Genomic DNA, 19,236 nt, shown 5'->3' on the forward strand with positions numbered 1-19,236 from the left:
ATAAAGAGACTGCATGGAAAATTCGCTTTCCCTGGATACCTTTTTAACTGTACCCATAACTGTTTTATGCATGTTCCAAAAGCACTGGCAAAATATGGTTCCTCTCTTACTGACTCCATAATATTGAGAAACTAATGTTTATTCTCTATCTGGTTCCAATTAATCAGTTTCCTTCTCTTTTTCATGATTCCCAAGGTGCAGGCAAAATAGTCTTTGTTTGACTTTTGGAATTAACCAACTGTAGGACTTCTGTGTTCCTTTCCCCCCCTTAGTAATGCATGAAGCAGAACACGGCCTGTGGCTATTGTGGAAGTGGAGCCCTAATCAAAGGCCCAGTGTAGCCTTTGGTGCTAAAATCAGTTGGTTTTATTAGGGGGAAATTCCTGACCTCAGAATGCTCAGCTTTCCCTTCCCAGCTTTTGACCTTTCCTTACAATTGAGGGGAGAGGGACATGACATTTTGCTAGGGTTTGCCAGGGAATACCTTAGGACTTTGTGTGGGAGAGGAATCAGGAGCAGGGGTGTGACAAGCACAACTGAACTCCAAAAGGAGTTCTGGCTATCACATTTTAAGGGGTGATGCTGCTTTTAAATGCCTTCCTTCCATTAGAAATAATGGAAGATGGGGCACCTTCTTTTAGGGCTCATAGAATTTGACCCCCTGGTCCATTTTTTTTTTTGAAACTTGATGCATTTTTTTGAGGAGAGGCATCAGATGTTATGCTGAAAATTTGGTGCCTCTACCTCAAAAAACAGGCCCTCTGGAGCCCCAGATACCCATAGAATGATTCTTCATTATAGCCTATGTAGACTGTTTTCCATAGGGTATAATGGAGTGCGCAGCAGACATTTCCCCCCTCCCCCTCTTTTTGATAACCCTGAAGCGAGGGGAGGGCCTCCAAACCGGGGCACTCCCTGCCTCCCACTGGGGATTGGCAACCCTACTTTTTGCTTTATTCTTCCTGGTACAAAGGCACCACCTTGACTTATTCTTCGCAGAATGCCTATGAAATGTAATTCATCTGTCTTCGAATGTCCCAGAATTCAAGTAGTGCAGGGCTTCTTGGCCTTGGAACTGCCTTACGCACTTTGGAGCCACATCTCCCTGTCAGTGTTTTGCCCATCTCTGATGTCAAGGAAGGGTTGGGTGTAGCCTGGGACAAAGGGAGATGCCACCCAACCACCCTCCAGTGTGTCTGTGACCCTGAGTGGGATTGCCTTTTTATGCTGCATAAGGAGGGGAGAGCCCTGGCCGGGATAGCTGAGGCCTGCCTGATCTCAGAAGTGAAGCAGAGTCAGCCGTGGTTAATATTTGGATGGAAGACTGCCAGGGAAGTCAGGGTCTGTGTAGGGGCAGGCAGTGGCAAGCCATCTCTGACCATCTTTTGCCTTGAAAGCCCCATGAGTCTGCCACTTGAGGGCACTTTTCAGTACCCCAGGAGGAGCGAAGGAACGGCAAGTTGCTGTTTTCCCATCATTCTGAGTTCCCTGTTGTTCTGATCTTTGGCTTGTCCTAGCGAACTACTGCGGTTATTCCCTTCCTAATGAGGCTGGCTTAGGTGGACCAGTTGGCTGTCATCTGGTAGGAGCTCTCTGGGGTCTGCAGCCTTTCGAGGTGAACTGGAGATGCCTTGAATTGAGCCATGCCTCTTTGTACATGCAAAGCACCTGTTTGGCCACTGACAGATAAGCTTTGATACGGAGACTTGCTAGTTCCTGAGCATGTGACGTTTCCCCTCAGGGAATGAGCATCCCCGCCCAGCCACACGCTTCCACCCGGGCTGGCTCAGAGAGGAGGTCAGAGCAACGCAGGCTTCTGTCGTCCTTCACCGGAAGTTGCGATAGCGATTTGCTCAAATTCAACCAACTGAAGGTAAGTTGTGTCTCAGCCCTCTGGAAGGGACATGTCTGGTTTCAGAGTGACAAATGTTTTGGCAAAGGGCTAGCAAGAATTCAGTGATGCTGCAGCAGGTGGGACAGGCAGTAAATCCTTCTGAGAAGGAGTTTGAAGCGAGGAGAGGGAACGTATCTTAATCCCCGGTGAGAACTCCTAAAGTAGTTTTTGGCTCAGGTTTCTTTTGATTAACTGTGCTAAAATGTTGCAGTGGACAGTTTTACAAGCCCCGTGTTCTGGGCACCCTTGTGTCATGTTCACTTTCTAGCAGATGACTCACTAGGGTGTTTTGTTTTGTTTTGTTTTTTTAAATCCCTGAATAGTTCCGGAAGAAAAAGCTAAAATTCTGTAAGAGCCACATTCACGACTGGGGACTGTTTGCAATGGAGCCCATCGCTGCTGACGAGATGGTGATCGAGTACGTGGGCCAGAACATCCGGCAGGTAAACCTGGAAATGCTGCAAAACTTTTCCCGGGGGGGGGGTGGGGTGGGAATGGGAAGGCTGTCTGGCTGGCCATTGTTGGAAACCCCAAACCCCTCCTGAACACAGGGGAGTCTCACTAGCAGGAGCAGAGTCCCAGACCTGCTTCTCTGGCCTTAATAGTTCAGCTTAGAGGTGCAGAAGACCCAGCGCCACATCTTTTTTCACCAAGATGTTGTCCACCAATCTTTCAGGGATGCCATGAGGCAAACATTGCCACTTTGAGCAAACAAAAATATCCAGAAAGCAAAAGTGTGACTTTAATGGAACTTTGTTGTGGGGAAGGGGCAAAACACCTATACTGCACAGTTCTAGAAGGGGAGGAGGGCCACTTGCTCTCTAAGATCTCCTCCTCCTCTCCTGCACCTGCCTGTAGCCTTGTAGCCAGCGGGCAGGCATACGCTTGCCCCTCTATGTTTTATACCTGGAAATTGTGCTGTTCTTTTCTATGGCAAGGGAGGATTTTTTTGAATGGCGAAGAAGTATTTACCTGACTGGCTCAAATGTATTTACCCTTAAAAAGTGGCCCCAAACCATGGTTTTGGTTTGCTCTGCAGGTAATCGCCGACATGCGAGAGAAACGCTACGAGGATGAAGGCATCGGGAGTAGTTATATGTTCCGAGTTGACCATGACACTATTATAGATGCAACCAAGTGTGGAAACTTTGCCCGATTTATCAATCACAGTTGCAATGTAAGTATTCCTTGACCTGACCATCTGGTATAAGTAAGTCCTATTAAACCCCTAACAACCAAATCCCCATGACATACTGCCTTTCTGGCACGACTGCTATCTGGAATGTGTGTGTATACCATTTATATAGTGGTAATCCCTGCCTTTCTGCTGAGCGTCTCAGGACCGGAGGTTCCTGCTGCAGTAGACAGTCTGTGCTATTGGGGTTGGGGTTTTTTGGTCCCCTCCGTAGGATAAGAAGTCTAAGGGGTCGTTTTGTAGAAAAATAGGTGGTGGAGCTCATCCAGGGATTGTTACGCAGTTGCACCTACTACTCAGCGGACAAGGTGGGGAGGTGGAATTCACAGAAAGGTTCAGGAGCTGCGTTTCTGTGAGCTCCCGCTGAATTTGAGGCCTAGACGATGTCCTTTGATAGCCTTGCTGCTAGTTGCCCCACACCTCCCTATATTTCCAACAGCAGTCTAAACATTTTTTAAGATTTTGGACCCATGCTTAATATATAGCAACACACTTCTCAGATATATTTTGAGAAGCATGAAGAATATATTTTCAGATGTGTTAAAGGTTTGGAACCCTTTCCCTATGAAGAAAGGTTAAAACACTTGGGGCTCTTTAGCTTGGAGAAATGTCGACTGTGGGTGACATGGTAGAGGTTAACAAGATTATGCATGGGATGGAGAAAGTAGAGAAAGAAGTACTTTTCTCCCTTTCTCACAATACAAGAACTTGTGGGCATTTGATGAAATTGCTGAGCAGTCGGGTTAGAACGGATAAAAGGAAGTCCTTCACCCAAAGGGTGATTAACATGTGGAATCCACTGCCACAGGAGGTGGTGGCGGCTACAAGCATAGCCACCTTCAAGAGGGGTTTAGATAAAAATATGGAGCAGAGGTCCATCAGTGGCTATTAGCCACAGTGTATGTGTGTGTACATTTATATATATATATATATTGGCCACTGTGTGACACAGAGTGTTGGACTGGATGGGCCATTGGCCTGATCCAACATGGCTTCTCTTATGTGTGTACTTTCAAATTGTTTTATTTTCCTGCCTGTTCCCATTTTTAATTTGGTGGACTCCAAATTTAGATAAAACTGAGGGGGGGGGGAGAGGATTTAAAACTTTTAAAAATGTCATTTGAATTCTGTCTCTTTAGCCAAATTGTTATGCTAAAGTCATCACGGTGGAGTCCCAAAAGAAGATAGTCATCTACTCGAAGCAGTACATCAATGTGAACGAGGAAATCACCTATGACTACAAATTCCCCATCGAGGATGTCAAAATCCCCTGCCTTTGTGGCTCAGAGAACTGCAGAGGGACCCTGAATTAAACCCGAGGTTTCTTGCCACGCATTGGTTCTGCCCAAACTGTGGTAACTGAGGGTGGTTGCACTTTTTGCCAAAAAAAAAAAGGAGGAAGAAGACAAAGAAAAACGAGAAAGAGAAGAAAGCCCATTCTTGGCAGTCCTGTGGCAGCAGGGGAAGCGCAGACATGCACACAAGGACTCTTCAAACTTTGCTGGTGCTTTTTGTCTTCAGCTCCGACCCCGCCCCCCCCCTTCCCCTCACCCCTCTGTGATGAAGAGGCCAGGGCACCTGGCACCAGAAGTCAAAACACTATCTCTCTCTCCCCCCCCCCAATTCCCCCCCAATCCTCTCTGCTCAGTCCAGAACAGTGCGGCTCTCACAAGTAGAATAAGGTACCTTTTTATCGTTTGGAAATGTTCCTCTTTCTGTACAATGCTGCTACCTTTTTCCTCATTAGTCTTGTTTGTTGGGTGGGGAGGAGGAAAATGTTTTTAAAAATGTGAAGCAGAGACTGAAAAAAAAAGAGGCCACAAGCTGGATGGAAGGTGGATCTTTTTGCACACAGAAGCTGGGGAGGGACGGAGGGAGGGCGGGCAAGGCTGTGTTTTAGCGTAGGCTGGAGATTTCTGTCAGGATTTGGCATGCCATGCGCAGGGCTTCCCTTTCAACGGAGCCCAGATATAGTCATTTTGAGATATTATCCCCCCCTCCCCCTTCTGGTGTTAATTCAGTTTTGTGCTATTCAAAACTGGCTGTACTTAAAATTAACAGAGAGAAAGTGATGTCAGGAGAGCCTCTCTAAATGCTGCCTCAAGCATCCCATGGAGCACCAGTTGGTGGTTTGTGGCCCATGTGATCTTGGTGGCTTCCACTCCCCACAGAGGCAGGAGAATCTGGGATTGCAGGTTCTCCTGGAAGCTGCTTCTCAGATGCGACAGCTTCGTCCTGCTACTTGCAGTGTATAAAGCGGGACAGGCTTCCTCTTAATTCCCAAAGGCCAAGAGGACCAGGTCTTCTGAAAACAAACCACCATCTGCTTTTAGCTGGATCGTTTCCCATAACCTCTTCCACTTGGAGAGTCAGAATCTTCTGTAAGTGTGGAGGATACAGGTGAGATTTTGCAAGGTCTTGGTTGGATTAAATTAGCTTCTTGTCTTCCAACAGACTTATCCTCCTGGCATGCCAGAGGTGTGGCTTTTGAGACTTCCAGTCTTGGACGAGGCCACGTGCATTTAGATGGTTTCAGAACCAATACCCTCGTCAATGAGTAAGCAACTGATACGTTTCTGTCCTCTTTATGCTACAGTGTGATCCATCAGGAGCTTCTCCTGCACAAGTGCTGGTGCAAGAGAAGTTCTGTGCAGATTCCTTGGGAAATATGGTGATACTAGCTGTCACCATGATTCGGCTCATGAATCTTGGCCAGAACTTCCTGGAATGGTAGTTTTAACACACACACATTCTGTTAGAACATAAAGACAAACTCTCAAATACTGTAACGGGGGGAGAGTAACTGCATAGTTGAAAATCTGCAGAAACTTGGGGAAATAGGTCTGTGAAAGTGTTTGCTTTCGCAGAAGAGCACATTTGTAAAACAAAAGTACATTTGGACTCTCTCAGACCTGGGTAGGCTTTCCTTCCTTGGAAGGCTCTGGGTTTAAGGGAAAAAAACTCTTGGGTGAAGACGGTCTGTTCTGCCGGCCCACCCCAGAGAAGGGAGCACTTTGCCTTCATGAAATGAAGAACGTCTGTCTCTAGGTTGCAGTATATCAGCTGGATTCTTTTCGGCCTCTCCTGAGGAACCTAACCCCGTTCCCAACGGAGTGCCAAATTCTTACCCATCTATACTCAAGCTTTGTGTGTCACAGGCTGACTTTAAACCTGGCTTAACTTGGCATCCACAGGTGTTACTTTATCATCTGCTCTGGGCTTGAAACCCCCATCCTGCCTGTGTTCCTTTTTTGCTTGGTTTCACAATAATTTCTTCCCCACCCTGCCCATTTCCAGATTGAGGTATAAATCGTGGGAGTATGGGAGGGAGCCAGCTTCGCCTGGCAGATATTTATATTGTCAAAAGCAGCTGATTTCTACACCACGAAATACTTTTAAAAACTCTGATGAAAAGTTGTTTCAGTTCTATAATTTGTGACCTATTTTCAGGGATCATTTCAATGCATTTCTGTATGAAAACCTTTTTTTAAAAAAGAGAAAAAAAAAGTTTAAAATTTGAAGTTGGACACATCATCTGTACATAGGCAGCTGTTCAGACTCTTCTCTTCGAACACTGTTTCTTGTAGAAACATGTTGATTTTTGTTCTATTTGGGGGTTGGTTTTTTTTGGCTGTTTCCTTTGTACTTCAAAAGCATGTAAATATTTGTTTAAAGTGACTATTGTAATTTGGAGTTTTGTTTTGTTTTTCAAGTGCCAGCATTAAACATCCAGACTAGAGAGGCAGATGGGAGGGTAGGGGCAGCTCTGAAAGGAGGAAGCTGGCCATATTTACAGCTTGTGTCAAGCTATGTATAATGTAAATTCTGTACACAAGAACTTTTTTGTCAAATACGTAGAGCAAACTAGAAAGATAAGAAGCTGAAGATTTTAAAAAAAATGCCAAGTTTGAGGCTTTTTTTTTAATTGCCTTTCTGATACCTTAACGTGCAAATCTATTTATTTCAGACAAGAATGTGTATAGTCTATTAATGACAACCTAAAAATGTATTTAAGCAGATCTGCAATTTGATTTCCCCCCCCCCGCCCCCCCCCCCCGCAATTTAATCTATTTTATAACTTTCCTCCTGGATTACCAACATAGTATTTGTAGAAGCAAAATGATCTGGTGCTCCAGTGCACGTGCAGAGCTCCAAGGGAGCAGGAACTCGACTGTCCACCAAGCAGGTCCTGCTCCTGAGAAGTTCTGTGTGTCTTACAAGAGCCTTTGCCTTCACACCAGAGTCGCTGGATCAAGACAATTGTCTGGGGGTTAAAGTGGGGAGGAGAACGAAAGACGTTCTCAATTCAGGAGGTAGGTAGGTCTTGAGAAGGAAAACTTCCCCTCCCCCCGCACCAGTTCTGTTAGTTCCCATTTCATGGATTCTCTAGAGAGAGAGGTTTTAGGGCACAGTGTTGCCTCCTTTAAAAGGGGGAAGGAAAATGGTTTGCAATAAACATCTGCTTTTTATGTTCCTTTGGAAAAAAAAATTAAATCTCTACTTTTGAGAATTAGAATTTTTAAAAGTTTTTGTTCCCTTTTGTTTAAACAACCGTATAAATTTAAGACTGTCCCGTGCATCTAGGCTCTGTCATTGGTATGTACCTTGTTTTGAAGAACGTGTTTCTTTTCGTTGTGGGTGTGTCATGCTGTACATATTTGTTCATATTTTTTTGTGAATTGAATACTATGTACCATTGTATTATAGTAACTTTTATAAAGCAAACCATAAATATACTGACTTTTCTTACAGAAAACCTGTGCTTTTAGTTCATTAGTTTCTCATTAATAATAGTTTCTTACTATAAGAGCCTCTCTCAAGAGATGCACACAAGAATACACAGTAGGTCCTGTTTTAAATTATTAACATGGATGTGGGATCTGAATATGTATTAAGGAGAAAGATGCCTGTGAAGTAAATGCTGTGTAGTGATGTGTTGGGAGATTTGAGTTTGAATCCCTACTCTGCCATGGAAACTTGCTGGATGATCTTTGGCCAGTCACACATTCTCAGCCTTAACTTACCTTACAAGTAGGGTTGCCAGCTCTGCTTTGGGAAATACCTAGAGGTTTAGGGGATGGGGCCCGGGGGGGGCAGAGACTTCAGCAGGGTAGAATGCCATAAATCCTCAAAAGCAGCCATTTTCTCCAGGGGAACGCATCTCAGTCATCTGGAGATCTGTATTGGCAGGAAATTTCCAGGTGGTACCTGGATGTTGGCAACCCTGTTTACAGGATTGTGAGCATAAAGTGGAGGAGACTGAAAACCACTTTTGGTCTCTGCTGGGCAGGAAGGTGGGATATCAGTAAAGCAAAGTGAAAAGGTGAAAAGTGTCTCTCAAGAGACAGCTATTTTGTTTCTTGTGGGTATCAGGATATAATCAGGAATTTTTTTGAATAGGAATGCAATTGCGGCTGGCTTGGCATCAAGGGGTACGGCCTAGTATGCAAATGAGTTCTTGCTGGGCTTTAAACAATGGTGATGTAAGGGGTGTGACCTAATATGCAAATGAGTCCCTGCTGGTTTTTTCGTACAAAAAAAGCCTTGGATATAATAATATAATAAATGAGAGAAAAAAAATCTTCTCTTGTAGCTTCCAGAACCCTCAGGAAGGGAACTGATAAGTTTATTGTTTTCAGCCCCCTGACAAATCAACACATGCAACAAGCTGCAGCGTCTGTGCTTTGAATCCTTGTTATTTAAACAAAGAAAGGAAGAAATCATTCTGAGCTCCATAACTCTGTAAGACAGTCATGTTTACTCTCAATCGCTTCCCTTTATGGACTGCATAGCGATCACCAGTCTGAGGACAGGGCCAGTCTCTCCGGGTGAGGACCTGCAGGGCTCCTGATCTTCCGGACGCATTGTAGGTAAGTGCCCGCTACAGGTTGTCAGCTCCTGGCTCTCATACAGGTTTGCTTCCAGATGAGTGGGAAGGAGGAGGGGAGGTATGCTTTCCCCCCCAGCTATTTTTAAAAATAACCAGAGCGTAATAAAATTCAAGCAATTTGGGAGGCAAAGTTCCTCTTCCTCTATCCATGTTTCTGCAGTCCTGGGAAGAGGGAGAAGGGGGGTGATTTGGGTCCAGAGCTAACTATACATGCCACAAACTAACTCTGTACTGATTATTATTATTTATTTATTTTGGAAAATGGCGCAGAGGGAGGAATCTCTTCTGAAGGCTCTTAAGTGCTGTTGGGATAAATTCTCCTACCCCCTTTCCTACAACATTTTAAAAATGTTAATTTAGTTTAGTTTTAGTTTATTTACGATTTATATCCCGCCCTTCCCACCAAGGTGGCTCAGGGTGGCTTTACTCATTAGCCCTTCACTGCTGAGTGTTACATGAACTCTGATTCTCCGTTGGGTGTCAAGACAGTGAGGTTTCCTCGAGCATCTTGGTCTGCTTCAATAGCTTCAAACAAAGACTTGAAGTTCCCAGCACCAAATCCCTAAGGTCAAGAGAGAAACATAAAGAACAATTAGCAGAAGGGCAGGCATGCGTCTTTTCTCATCCTTCAGTCATTATCACTTGGGGCCGCAGCTGCTTCCTGTATTTGAACTTAGGATTTCCATTCAAATGTAATATCCAAAATGGTGGAACAAAGCAGGAGTCTAGTAGCAACTTTAAGACCAACAAAGTTTTATTCAAATTGTAAGCTTTTGTATGCATGCCTATTTCTTCAGACTATGGAATGGGATACAATGAGCAGAGATATATATATAGCTGGTGGGTAGTGGTTAAGAATGCAAAGAGGTACAAAAAGAGCACTATATAAAAAAAGGTGCTGGGAATTGAACCTGGGAGGGATGGTGGCTCAGTGGTAGAGCATCTGCTTGGTAAGCAGAAGGTCCCAGGTTCAATCCCCGGCATCTCCAATGAAAAAGGATCCAGGCAAATAGGTGTGAAAAACCTCAGCTTGAGACCATGGAGAGCCGCTGCCAGCCTGAGTAGACAATACTAACTTTGATGGACTGAGAGTCTGATTCAGTATAAGGCAGCTTCATATGTTCACAAGGTAGTCCTCTGTGCAAGCACCAGTCGTTTCCGACTCTGGGGTGACGTTGCTTTCACAAAGTTTTCACGGCAGACTTTTTAAAGGGGGATTTGCCCTTGCCTTCCCCAGTCATCTACACTTTCCCCCCCAGCAAGCTAAGTACTCATTTTACCAACCTCGGAAGGATGGAAGGCTGAGTCAACCTTGGGCCGGCTACCTGAATCCAGCTTCCACTGCGATCGAACTCAGGTCATGAGCAGAGCTTAGGACTGCAGCACTGCAGCTTTAACACTTTGCGCCATGCGGCTCTTAGAGCACTGTATAGACACCAGCTGTATGTAGCTCTGCTCACTGTACCCCATTCCACTGTCCGATGAAGTAGGCATGCATACGAAAGCTGCCAGTCTGAATAAAACTTTGTTGGCCTTAAAGGTGCTACTGGACTCCTACTTTGTTCTATTGCTTCAGACCAACATGGCTGCCAGTTTGGTGTAGTGGTTAAGTGTGCGGACTCTTATCTGGGAGAACCGGTTTGATTCCCCACTCCTCCACTTGCAGCTGCTAGCCTGGCCTTGGGTCAGCCATAGCTCTGGCAGAGGTTGTCCTTGAAAGGGCAGCTGCTGTGAGAGCCCTCTCCAGCCCCACCCACCTCACAGGGTGTCTGTTGTGGGGGAGGAAGGTAAAGGAGATTGTGAGCCGCTCTGAGACTCTTCGGAGTGGAGGGCGGGATATAAATCCAATATCTTCATCTACCTCACAGGGTGTCTGTTGTGGGGAGGAAGGGAAAGAAGATTGTGAGCCGCTCTGAGACTCTTCGGAGTGGAGGGGCGGATATAATCCAATATCTTCATCTACCTCACAGGGTGTCTGTTGTGGGGGAGGAAGGGAAAGAAGATTGTGAGCCGCTCTGAGACTCTTCGGAGTGGAGGGCGGGATATAAATCCAATATCTTCATCTACCTCACAGGGTGTCTGTTGTGGGGGAGGAAGGTAAAGGAGATTGTGAGCCGCTCTGAGACTCTTCGGAGTGGAGGGCGGGATATAAATCCAATATCTTCATCTACCTCACAGGGTGTCTGTTGTGGGGGAGGAAGGTAAAGGAGATTGTGAGCCCGCTCTGAGACTCTTCGGAGTGGAGGGCGGGATATAAATCTAATATCTTCTTCTTCTGTTCCCCTGGTGGTTATGGCTAGTTAAACGGAACACATGAGCCTAATCACTCACATAGGTGTAGAAGACCAGTTGGGTAAAGATGGTGGTTTCTTGCTTTAGATAATACGCTAACATATTCTGTATCTGAAGAGGTGTGCATGCACACAAACGCTTATACCTTGAATAAAACTTGGTGGTCTTAAAGGTGCGCTGGGCTTAAACCTTATTCTGCTGCTTCAGACCGGCACGGCTACACCGCTAAACATATTCTTAACTTTCATAAACGCTCACACGAGTTGCCGATCTGGGACAGTGACGTTTGAAAGTCAGATTGGAAAGAGCCTACAATGCCCAACAGACCTGGTGTTGTGACGCTGTATGACTTCAAGAAAGACAGTTGGTCTGTCCTGAACAGGCTTAGTAAAAAATCTGGAGCAGATATCCTTTCTCGTCAAAGTCCACGAGGATTTTGAGTTCCTTCAAAGAGAAAAAAAAAATAAGGCTTATGAAAGAAGTGACCTGCTAAGAAAAAGCTCCTGCCACCCCCCACCCCCCCACAATAAGCTGTCACTCTTAAGTATTACTTTACAACAGGATTCCAACAGCCACTTGCCTGTCTAATGAATAAAAACTTCCTATGAGGAAGCCTTAGAAAAGACAAACAAGGGACTCAGAACTCCCTCTGTAGTGGTTAAATGTAGGGACTCTTATCTGGGAGAAGTGGGTTTGATTCCCACTCCTCCACTTGCAGCTGCTGGAATGAGCTTGGGTCAGTCATAGCTCCTTATCTGGAGAACCAGGTTTGATTCCCCCCTCCTCCACTTGCAGCTGCTGGAATGGCCTTGGGTCAGCCAGAGCTCTCTTATCTGGGAGAACCGGGTTTGATTCCACACTCCTCCACTGCAGCTGCTGGAATGAGCTTGGGTCAGCCATGGTTCTCACAGAGATGTCCTTGAAAGGCAGCTTCTGGAAGAGTTCTCTCAGCCCCGCCCCCCACCTCACAGGGTGTCTGTTGTGGGGGAGGAAGATAAAGGAGATTGTGAGAGGCCTCAGATATTTGGAGTGGAGGTGGGATATAAATCCATTTTTTTTCTTCTTCCTCCTCCCACCCTTCTTCCCCTTTGCTGGCTCCCCCTCCCCTATCCTCCTCTGCTCTTGTTAGGGCTCATTTAGCAAACTCGTGGCGGAATAACTACAGCGCAGTGCTGTGAGGAAAGGAAATACTACTTTACACAGAGAATGATTAAAAGGTGGAATTTGCTACCAGAGGATGTCATGTTGGCCGCCGGAAATAAACAGTTTGAAAAGGGCATTGGATAGATTCATGGAGGTTAAGTCCATCAGTGGCTACGAGCCATGGTGACTGAGGGGATCCTCCGCACTGAGAGGCAGTAAGCCTCTGAATCCCAGAGCCAGGAGCCAACATCAAGGGAAGGCCCTCCAGAGGAAATGGTTGTCCTCTGTGTGAGACGGGATGCTGGACTAGATGGGCCATTGCTCTGATCCAGCAGGGCTAAGCCTCTGAAGTTCAGAGCCAGGAGGCAACATCAGGGAAAGGCCTCACCATCTATGCCCTGTAGTTGGCTCTCCAGAGGAACTGGCTGGCCACTGTGTGAGACAGGATGCTGGACTAGATGGACTACTGGTGTGATCTAGCAGGGTTCTAGAGAGGCCAGTTTGGTGTAGTGGTTAAGTGTGCAGATGTTATCTGGGAGAACCGGGTTTGATTCCCACTCCTCCACTTGCAGCTACTGGAATGGCCTTAGGGTCAGCTAGAGCTCTTGCAGGAGTTGTCCTTGAAAGGGCAGTTGCTGTGAGAGGCCTCTCAGCCCCACCCACCTCACAGGGTGCCTGTTGGGGAAGGAGGTAAAGGAGATTGTGAGCCGCTCTGAGACTCTGAAATCCGGATTCAGAGAGAATCATCATCTATGAAATTTTTGGCTGATATTCAAGGTTTTGTCACTGATATTCAAGACTGTATCACAAGAATTGGTCATCATTTGGGGTTGCTAATAGACAACATTGCTGATTCCTCCCCCCCTCTCAATAAATACAGTGTTCTGTGAAATTTATTTGAATGGCACAGGTTCCATCAGCACCAGGGAGCACTGTTGGGCCCAGTGCTGGTGGGGAGGATGTGATGAGGCAGGGTCCCCCTTCTCCCCAGGAACAGCATTTTGGGCTGCAGTAAGGCATGAGAAAGTCACTCTCTTTGGGTGGCAGCATTTCTTAGATGGATCCAAACCTGGAGACTTCCCTGAGACTTAAAAGAAAACTACCTTAGCCCCAGGGTGACCAAAACTTGTTTAACATAAGAGCCACATGGAATAAACATCAGATGTTTGAGAGCTGCAAGACATGAACTTTGGATGTTTGAGAGCCACAAGGAAGGAAGGTAAATAGATGGGGGAGAAGTGGAAAGAAAGCAGCTTTAACTGTAAATGCATTCTCCAAGCCACTGCCTGGCTTGGCTTGGAGAAGTGATTTTAAAGAGAGAAATGCCTTCTCCAAGCCAGCCAATGGGGCGGGGGGGGGGAGGCTTCGAGAGCCCCACGATATGTGTGAAAGCCATAGTTTGGTCACCTCTGCCCTAGCCTGAGGAGCCTGTAAAAGCATGTTTTTTATATTTATTTTCATCCATGGGGGGAGGGTCCATCCTTGGGAGTTGAATATCTATGAGGATTAATCCCTTGAGCCATAAATGGGTTTTGTCAGTGGAGAAGCTAATTAATGGGGCCCTGTAAATCCTGGGGACTGAAGTCCCACTATAACTGTGGTGGAAAGAGCTTCTCTATGCAGCGTTGCATGGGCTCAACATGCCATTAATACCACACTGCAACTGTTGCCAAAGAAGTATGTGCAGTTAGCAAACAGACCAAAGCCCTTGGTTTATTTGAATGTTCTATCTAGGAAAGGAAAGGAAAGATCCCCTGTGCAAGCACCAGTCATTTTCAACTCTGGGGTGACGTTGCTTTCACAACGTTTTCATGGCAGACTTTTTACAGGGTGGTTTGCCCTTGCCTTCCCCAGTCATCTACACTTTCCCCCCAGCAAGCTGGGGACTCATTTTACCGACCTCGGAAGGATGGAAGGTTGAGTCAACCTCGAGCCGGCTATCTGAAAACCCAGCTTCCGCCGGGGATCGAACTCAGGTCGTGAGCAGAGCTTAGGACTGCAGTACTGCAGCTTTAACACTCTGCGCCATGCGGCTCTTGTTCTATCTAGAAGAAACTATTATTAGACTGTTGAAGAATGAAAGCTGTGACACGCCTGCATAGAAATTTTTCTGAGTGGCACCAACTACATTGTTTTAAAATTGTAATTGGAAATTGTGTTTTAAAATGATTGCTAGCCGCCCTGAGTCCGCTCGCGGAGAGGGTGGGATAAAAATCTAAAGTAAATAAATAAATAGGATGCCATTTAGGGGTCCAATTCAGGTCAAAAGTGATTAAAAGCATTTACAATCAGTAAGAGCTTTCAAGCTTCTTGTAGAGAGCATTTGGCCACCCAAATTCAGAAGGCTTGTGCATCTGGTTAGAGAGGAGGTTCAGGAATAGCTTGTTCCTAATATAAATATAAACACTTAAGTTGCATTGAGAGGTAAGTTCATAATAATAAATAAATAATATGTTTTTTTTTTTTAATGTTCACTTCCTTTGTGTTCTGTCTCACTATAATTACCACAGTTCATTCCAGGATGATGATTTTGAAGGAAATAAAGAGGCCTGCAGAGAGCATCTTGCCAGCCAAATTCAGAAGGCTTTTACATCTGTGTAGAGAAGAGGTTAAGGCTTGGCTTGCTCCCAGTATCAGCACTGAATTGTAACAACAGGCTGATAACTTTGAAGAAAATAGGAATATGCCCGAGGAAGACTTTCAGTGAAACGAGCCTTTATCCAGGTGCTCATTGGATAGACTTTTCTTTGTAATATTGTGAAGTTGTACTTTATAATATATACAAAAGATTTATATGACTCTTTAAAAAGTTTAACTAAATGTGTTTGCCAACGTATCATGGTGTCAGCCCGGATGACTGAACAGAGCGCGATGAGAATGCTGGGAAGAGCCTCCAGAGTCCTGCCAAGACAAACAGTGCTAAAAGAATAAAATATCATATTCAGCCAACTCACCTCCAGTTTATCAATGCTCTCTTTCACCTTAATCTTGGCTGATTGCAGCCTCTGCCGCAGTTGCTTGTAGTAGGAAGAGGGGACGGACATAAACTCCATGCCCCGTTTCTTCAGGTTTATAATCTGCAACCAAGTAGGTCTGTTAGCACAACAAAGGCCACTCCAAAGGATGCACAATCTTTTTTGGGGCTTTGTTTTGTTTGTGTGGCTGACTTCTAGCAACCTCTAGTGGGGCTAGGAAGAGCCCCGTGGCGCAGAGTGATGAAGCTGCAGTACTGCAGTCGGAGCCCTCTGCTCAGGACCTGAGTTCGATCCTGGCGGAAGCTGGGTTCAGGTAGCCGGCTCCATGGTTGACTCAGCCTTCCGAGGTTGGTAAAATGAGTCCCCAGGGGAAAGCGTAGATGACTGGGGAAGGCAATGGCAAACCACCCCATCAGAAAGTCTGCCATGAAAACGTGAAAGCAACGTCACCCCAGAGTTGAAAACGACTTTAGTGGGGCTGGGAGGCAAGGACATTTCAAGGAGTTGGCTTGCTATGGCCTGCCTCTGTGTCCTAGCCCTGGTATTCCTTTAATACTCCTTTGAAGGTCTCCCATCCAAGTAATTTCCAGGGTCAGCCCTGCTTAAGCTGCCAAGATCTGACGAGATCAGGCTTGCCTGGGCTATCCAGCTCGGGCAAAAGGATGGGCGATGTTTGATGGGTGGAGAGGGGGGGAGCGCCACAATGACTCACCGAAGAAATAATGTCTGAGGTGTTCAGAGCAATGTGCTGGACTCCAGCCCCTCCATAATAGTCAACATATTCCTAAAGATCAGAAAACACAGGCGGGTGCATACAGACACTCTTCAACTCAAGCAGATCCCCCCCATCCCCCAAAACATCCTCCCAGAAGCAACAAACACGGAAGTCCCTTTTGGCCTCACAAGATGCCTGGCAATTGGTTAGGCTCAGGGCTTTTTTTGTAGCAGGAACTCCTTTGCATATTAGGCCACACACCCCTGATGTAGCCAATTCTCCTGGGGCTTTACAGTAGGCCCTGTACTAAGAGCCCTGCAAGCTCTTGAAGTATTGGCTACATCAGGGATGTGTGGCCCAATATGCAAAGCCTGCAGAGCTTTTTTTGTAGCAGGAACTCCTTTGCATCACATGATGCCTGGCAATTGGTTAGGCTCAGGGCTTTTTTTTGTAGCAGGAAATTCTTTGCATATTAGACCACACACCCCTGATGTAGCCAATCCTCCTGGAGCTTCCAGTAGGCCCTGTCCTAAGAGCCCTGTAAGCACTTGGAGGATTGGCTACATCAGGGGTGTGTGACCTGATATGCAAAGAAGTTCCTGCCGGTAGGCTACAGGAGACAATAAACCCAGGTTCATCCTCCTGGCTTCATGGTTGAGATGAAATCTGAACTGAGCTCTCCTGAGTTCAAGTCCACCCACTGCATGGCAAAGTTTTTATCTCCTTCAAGGAAAAAGAGCATATAAATCAATTTGGGGAGAGGGGATTATTGTGCTGAAGCAACCATGTGCCTAGCTGGAGTTGGTGGAAGGTGCTGTCAAGTTGCTGCTGAATTACCGTGCCCCCTGTAGGGCTTTCAAGGTAAGAGACAAAAAGAGGTGGTTGGGGAGGGACGGTGGCTCAATGGTAGAGCATCTGCTTGGGAAGCAGAAGGTCCCAGGTTTGATCCCCGGCATCTCCAACTAAAAAGCATCCAGGCGAGTAAGCATGAAAAACCTCAGCTGGAGACCCTAGAGAGCCATGAATGGGGCTGTGGCTCAGTGGTAGAGACTCTGCTTGGTAAGCAGAAGGTCCCAGGTTCAATCCCCAGCATCTCCAACTACAAAGGGTCCAGGCAAGTAGGCGTGAAAAACCTCAGCTGGAGACCCTGGAGAGCCATGAATGGGGCTGTGGCTCAGTGGTAGAGACTCTGCTTGGTAAGCAGAAGGTCCCAGGTTCAATCCCCAGCATCTCCAACTACAAAGGGTCCAGGCAAGTAGGCGTGAAAAACCTCAGCTGGAGACCCTGGAGAGCCATGAATGGGGCTGTGGCTCAGTGGTAGAGACTCTGCTTGGTAAGCAGAAGGTCCCAGGTTCAATCCCCGGCATCTCCAACTACAAAGGGCCCAGGCAAGTAGGCGTGAAAAACCTCAGCTTGAGACCCTGGAGAGCCATGAATGGGGCTGTGGCTCAGTGGTAGAGACTGCTTGGTAAGAAGAAGGTCCCAGGTTCAATCCCCGGCATCTCCAACTACAAAGGGTCCAGGCAAGTAGGCGTGAAAAACCTCAGCTGGAGACCCTGGAGAGCCATGAATGGGGCTGTGGCTCAGTGGTAGAGACTCTGCTTGGTAAGCAGAAGGTCCCAGGTTCAATCCCCAGCATCTCCAACTACAAAGGGTCCAGGCAAGTAGGCGTGAAAAACCTCAGCTGGAGACCCTGGAGAGCCATGAATGGGGCTGTGGCTCAGTGGTAGAGACTCTGCTTGGTAAGCAGAAGGTCCCAGATTCAATCCCCAGCATCTCCAACTACAAAGGGTCCAGGCAAGTAGGCGTGAAAAACCTCAGCTGGAGACCCTGGAGAGCCATGAATGGGGCTGTGGCTCAGTGGTAGAGACTCTGCTTGGTAAGCAGAAGGTCCCAGGTTCAGTCCCCAGCATCTCCAACTACAAAGGGTCCAGGCAAGTAGGCGTGAAAAACCTCAGCTTGAGACCCTGGAGAGCCGCTGCCAGTCTGAGTAGACAAGACTGACTTTGATGGACCCAGGGTCTGATTCAGCAGAAGGCAGCTTCATATGTTCATTATATGCCGTTGCCTGCCTCTGCATGAGCCCCCCTGGACTTCCTCAATGCTGTCTCCTCCCAAGGACTAACCAGGGTCAGCCCTGCTCAGCTTCCAAGACCAGATGAGATGGGGCTAGTTGGTGGGACAAACTAAGGACCCAGAAAATCTACATTTTTACCTGGATCTGAGACTTCTTCTTCCCCACAGCAGGCTCATTAATGGGCATTTTAATGGTTTCTTCGTAATTGGCCACTACAATCGACCTCAGAGCGCTGAACGCCGTGTGCAACTGTTTATCGTCCACAGACCAGAAGCGGTGAAACAGGAGGTTCTTTTGGTACCTGTGAAAGTGCAGGAAATATAAACTTACTTCCAGATCAAGCAGGCAAACGATAGCCAGCATTTGTGGTGTCCCCTCCAGGAGCGGCCACCTCCTTCACAAAGAACTTCCTGGTCAGAATCTGGATGCCAGAGATCCAGAACCATCTGCAGAACAAGCCTCTGAAGCATCTGAAAAACTGCAAAGAGGTACTGGTGAACGTGCAAGACTCGAATTAACTGCAGCTCCCAGAGCCGAATTAACAATTAGGCCAAGTGGGCGCTGGCCTATGGGCCCCCTATACCTTTAGGGGCTCCGGGCCGGCTTTGCCCCCCCATTTCCCTTGCTTGCAGCCCTCCCAGCATGTGCGGACAGCAACTGAGCTGCTCTTTGCCCAACCGGCCTGGTGCAGCTGCTGCTGGCGTTGTCTCCAAGTTTGCCTCTCTCTGCCTCTTCCCCCCTCCCGGTTTAGTAAAAGGGGCTTTTGAGAAGGTGCCTGCAGGATGCAGTGGGGTGGGAGCTCAGACTCTAAGATAATTTGTGAGGGAGCCCCCAAGATTTTGACTGCCTAGGGGCCTCCACAGGGTTTAATTCAGCACTGGCAGCTCCCCGGGAGAGTGAAGTTAGAGACTGAGCCGTTTGGAAGACCGAACCAGGCAGGGAGAGATCATTTGCCTCGTGATCTTTATCATGCCCTTTGTCTTGCTAGGAAGCTGGCAGCACAGAGAAAGCCTGGAGGTGGGGAAGGGTGGCCAAACTTGCTTAACGTAAGAGCC

At 46.9% G+C, this 19,236-nt stretch overlaps 2 protein-coding genes across 2 annotated transcripts in view; one reads left to right on the forward strand and one right to left on the reverse strand.

Moving 5' to 3' along the window:
• Nucleotides 1-7,845, forward strand: part of SETD1B (SET domain containing 1B, histone lysine methyltransferase) — a 49,407-nt gene extending 41,562 nt beyond the window's left edge. Inside the window, exons 15-18 of the mRNA XM_060250155.1 lie at nt 1,742-1,873; nt 2,218-2,337; nt 2,934-3,071; nt 4,229-7,845. Coding sequence (XP_060106138.1) covers nt 1,742-1,873; nt 2,218-2,337; nt 2,934-3,071; nt 4,229-4,402 — 564 coding nt within the window. The 3' untranslated portion in view covers nt 4,403-7,845. The remainder of the gene's footprint in view (nt 1-1,741; nt 1,874-2,217; nt 2,338-2,933; nt 3,072-4,228) is intronic.
• An 826-nt stretch (nt 7,846-8,671) lies between these two features.
• The window catches only part of HPD (4-hydroxyphenylpyruvate dioxygenase), a 30,199-nt gene continuing 19,634 nt past the window's right edge, over nt 8,672-19,236 (reverse strand). The window contains 6 exon segments of the mRNA XM_060250156.1: nt 8,672-9,541; nt 11,595-11,663; nt 11,665-11,715; nt 15,369-15,491; nt 16,102-16,173; nt 18,320-18,482. Of these exon segments, the coding sequence (XP_060106139.1) occupies nt 9,431-9,541; nt 11,595-11,663; nt 11,665-11,715; nt 15,369-15,491; nt 16,102-16,173; nt 18,320-18,482 (589 nt within the window). The 3' untranslated portion in view covers nt 8,672-9,430.

The sequence above is a fragment of the Heteronotia binoei genome, chromosome 11 (assembly GCF_032191835.1).
Source record: "Heteronotia binoei isolate CCM8104 ecotype False Entrance Well chromosome 11, APGP_CSIRO_Hbin_v1, whole genome shotgun sequence".
In the NCBI taxonomy this organism is placed as follows: domain Eukaryota; kingdom Metazoa; phylum Chordata; class Lepidosauria; order Squamata; family Gekkonidae; genus Heteronotia; species Heteronotia binoei.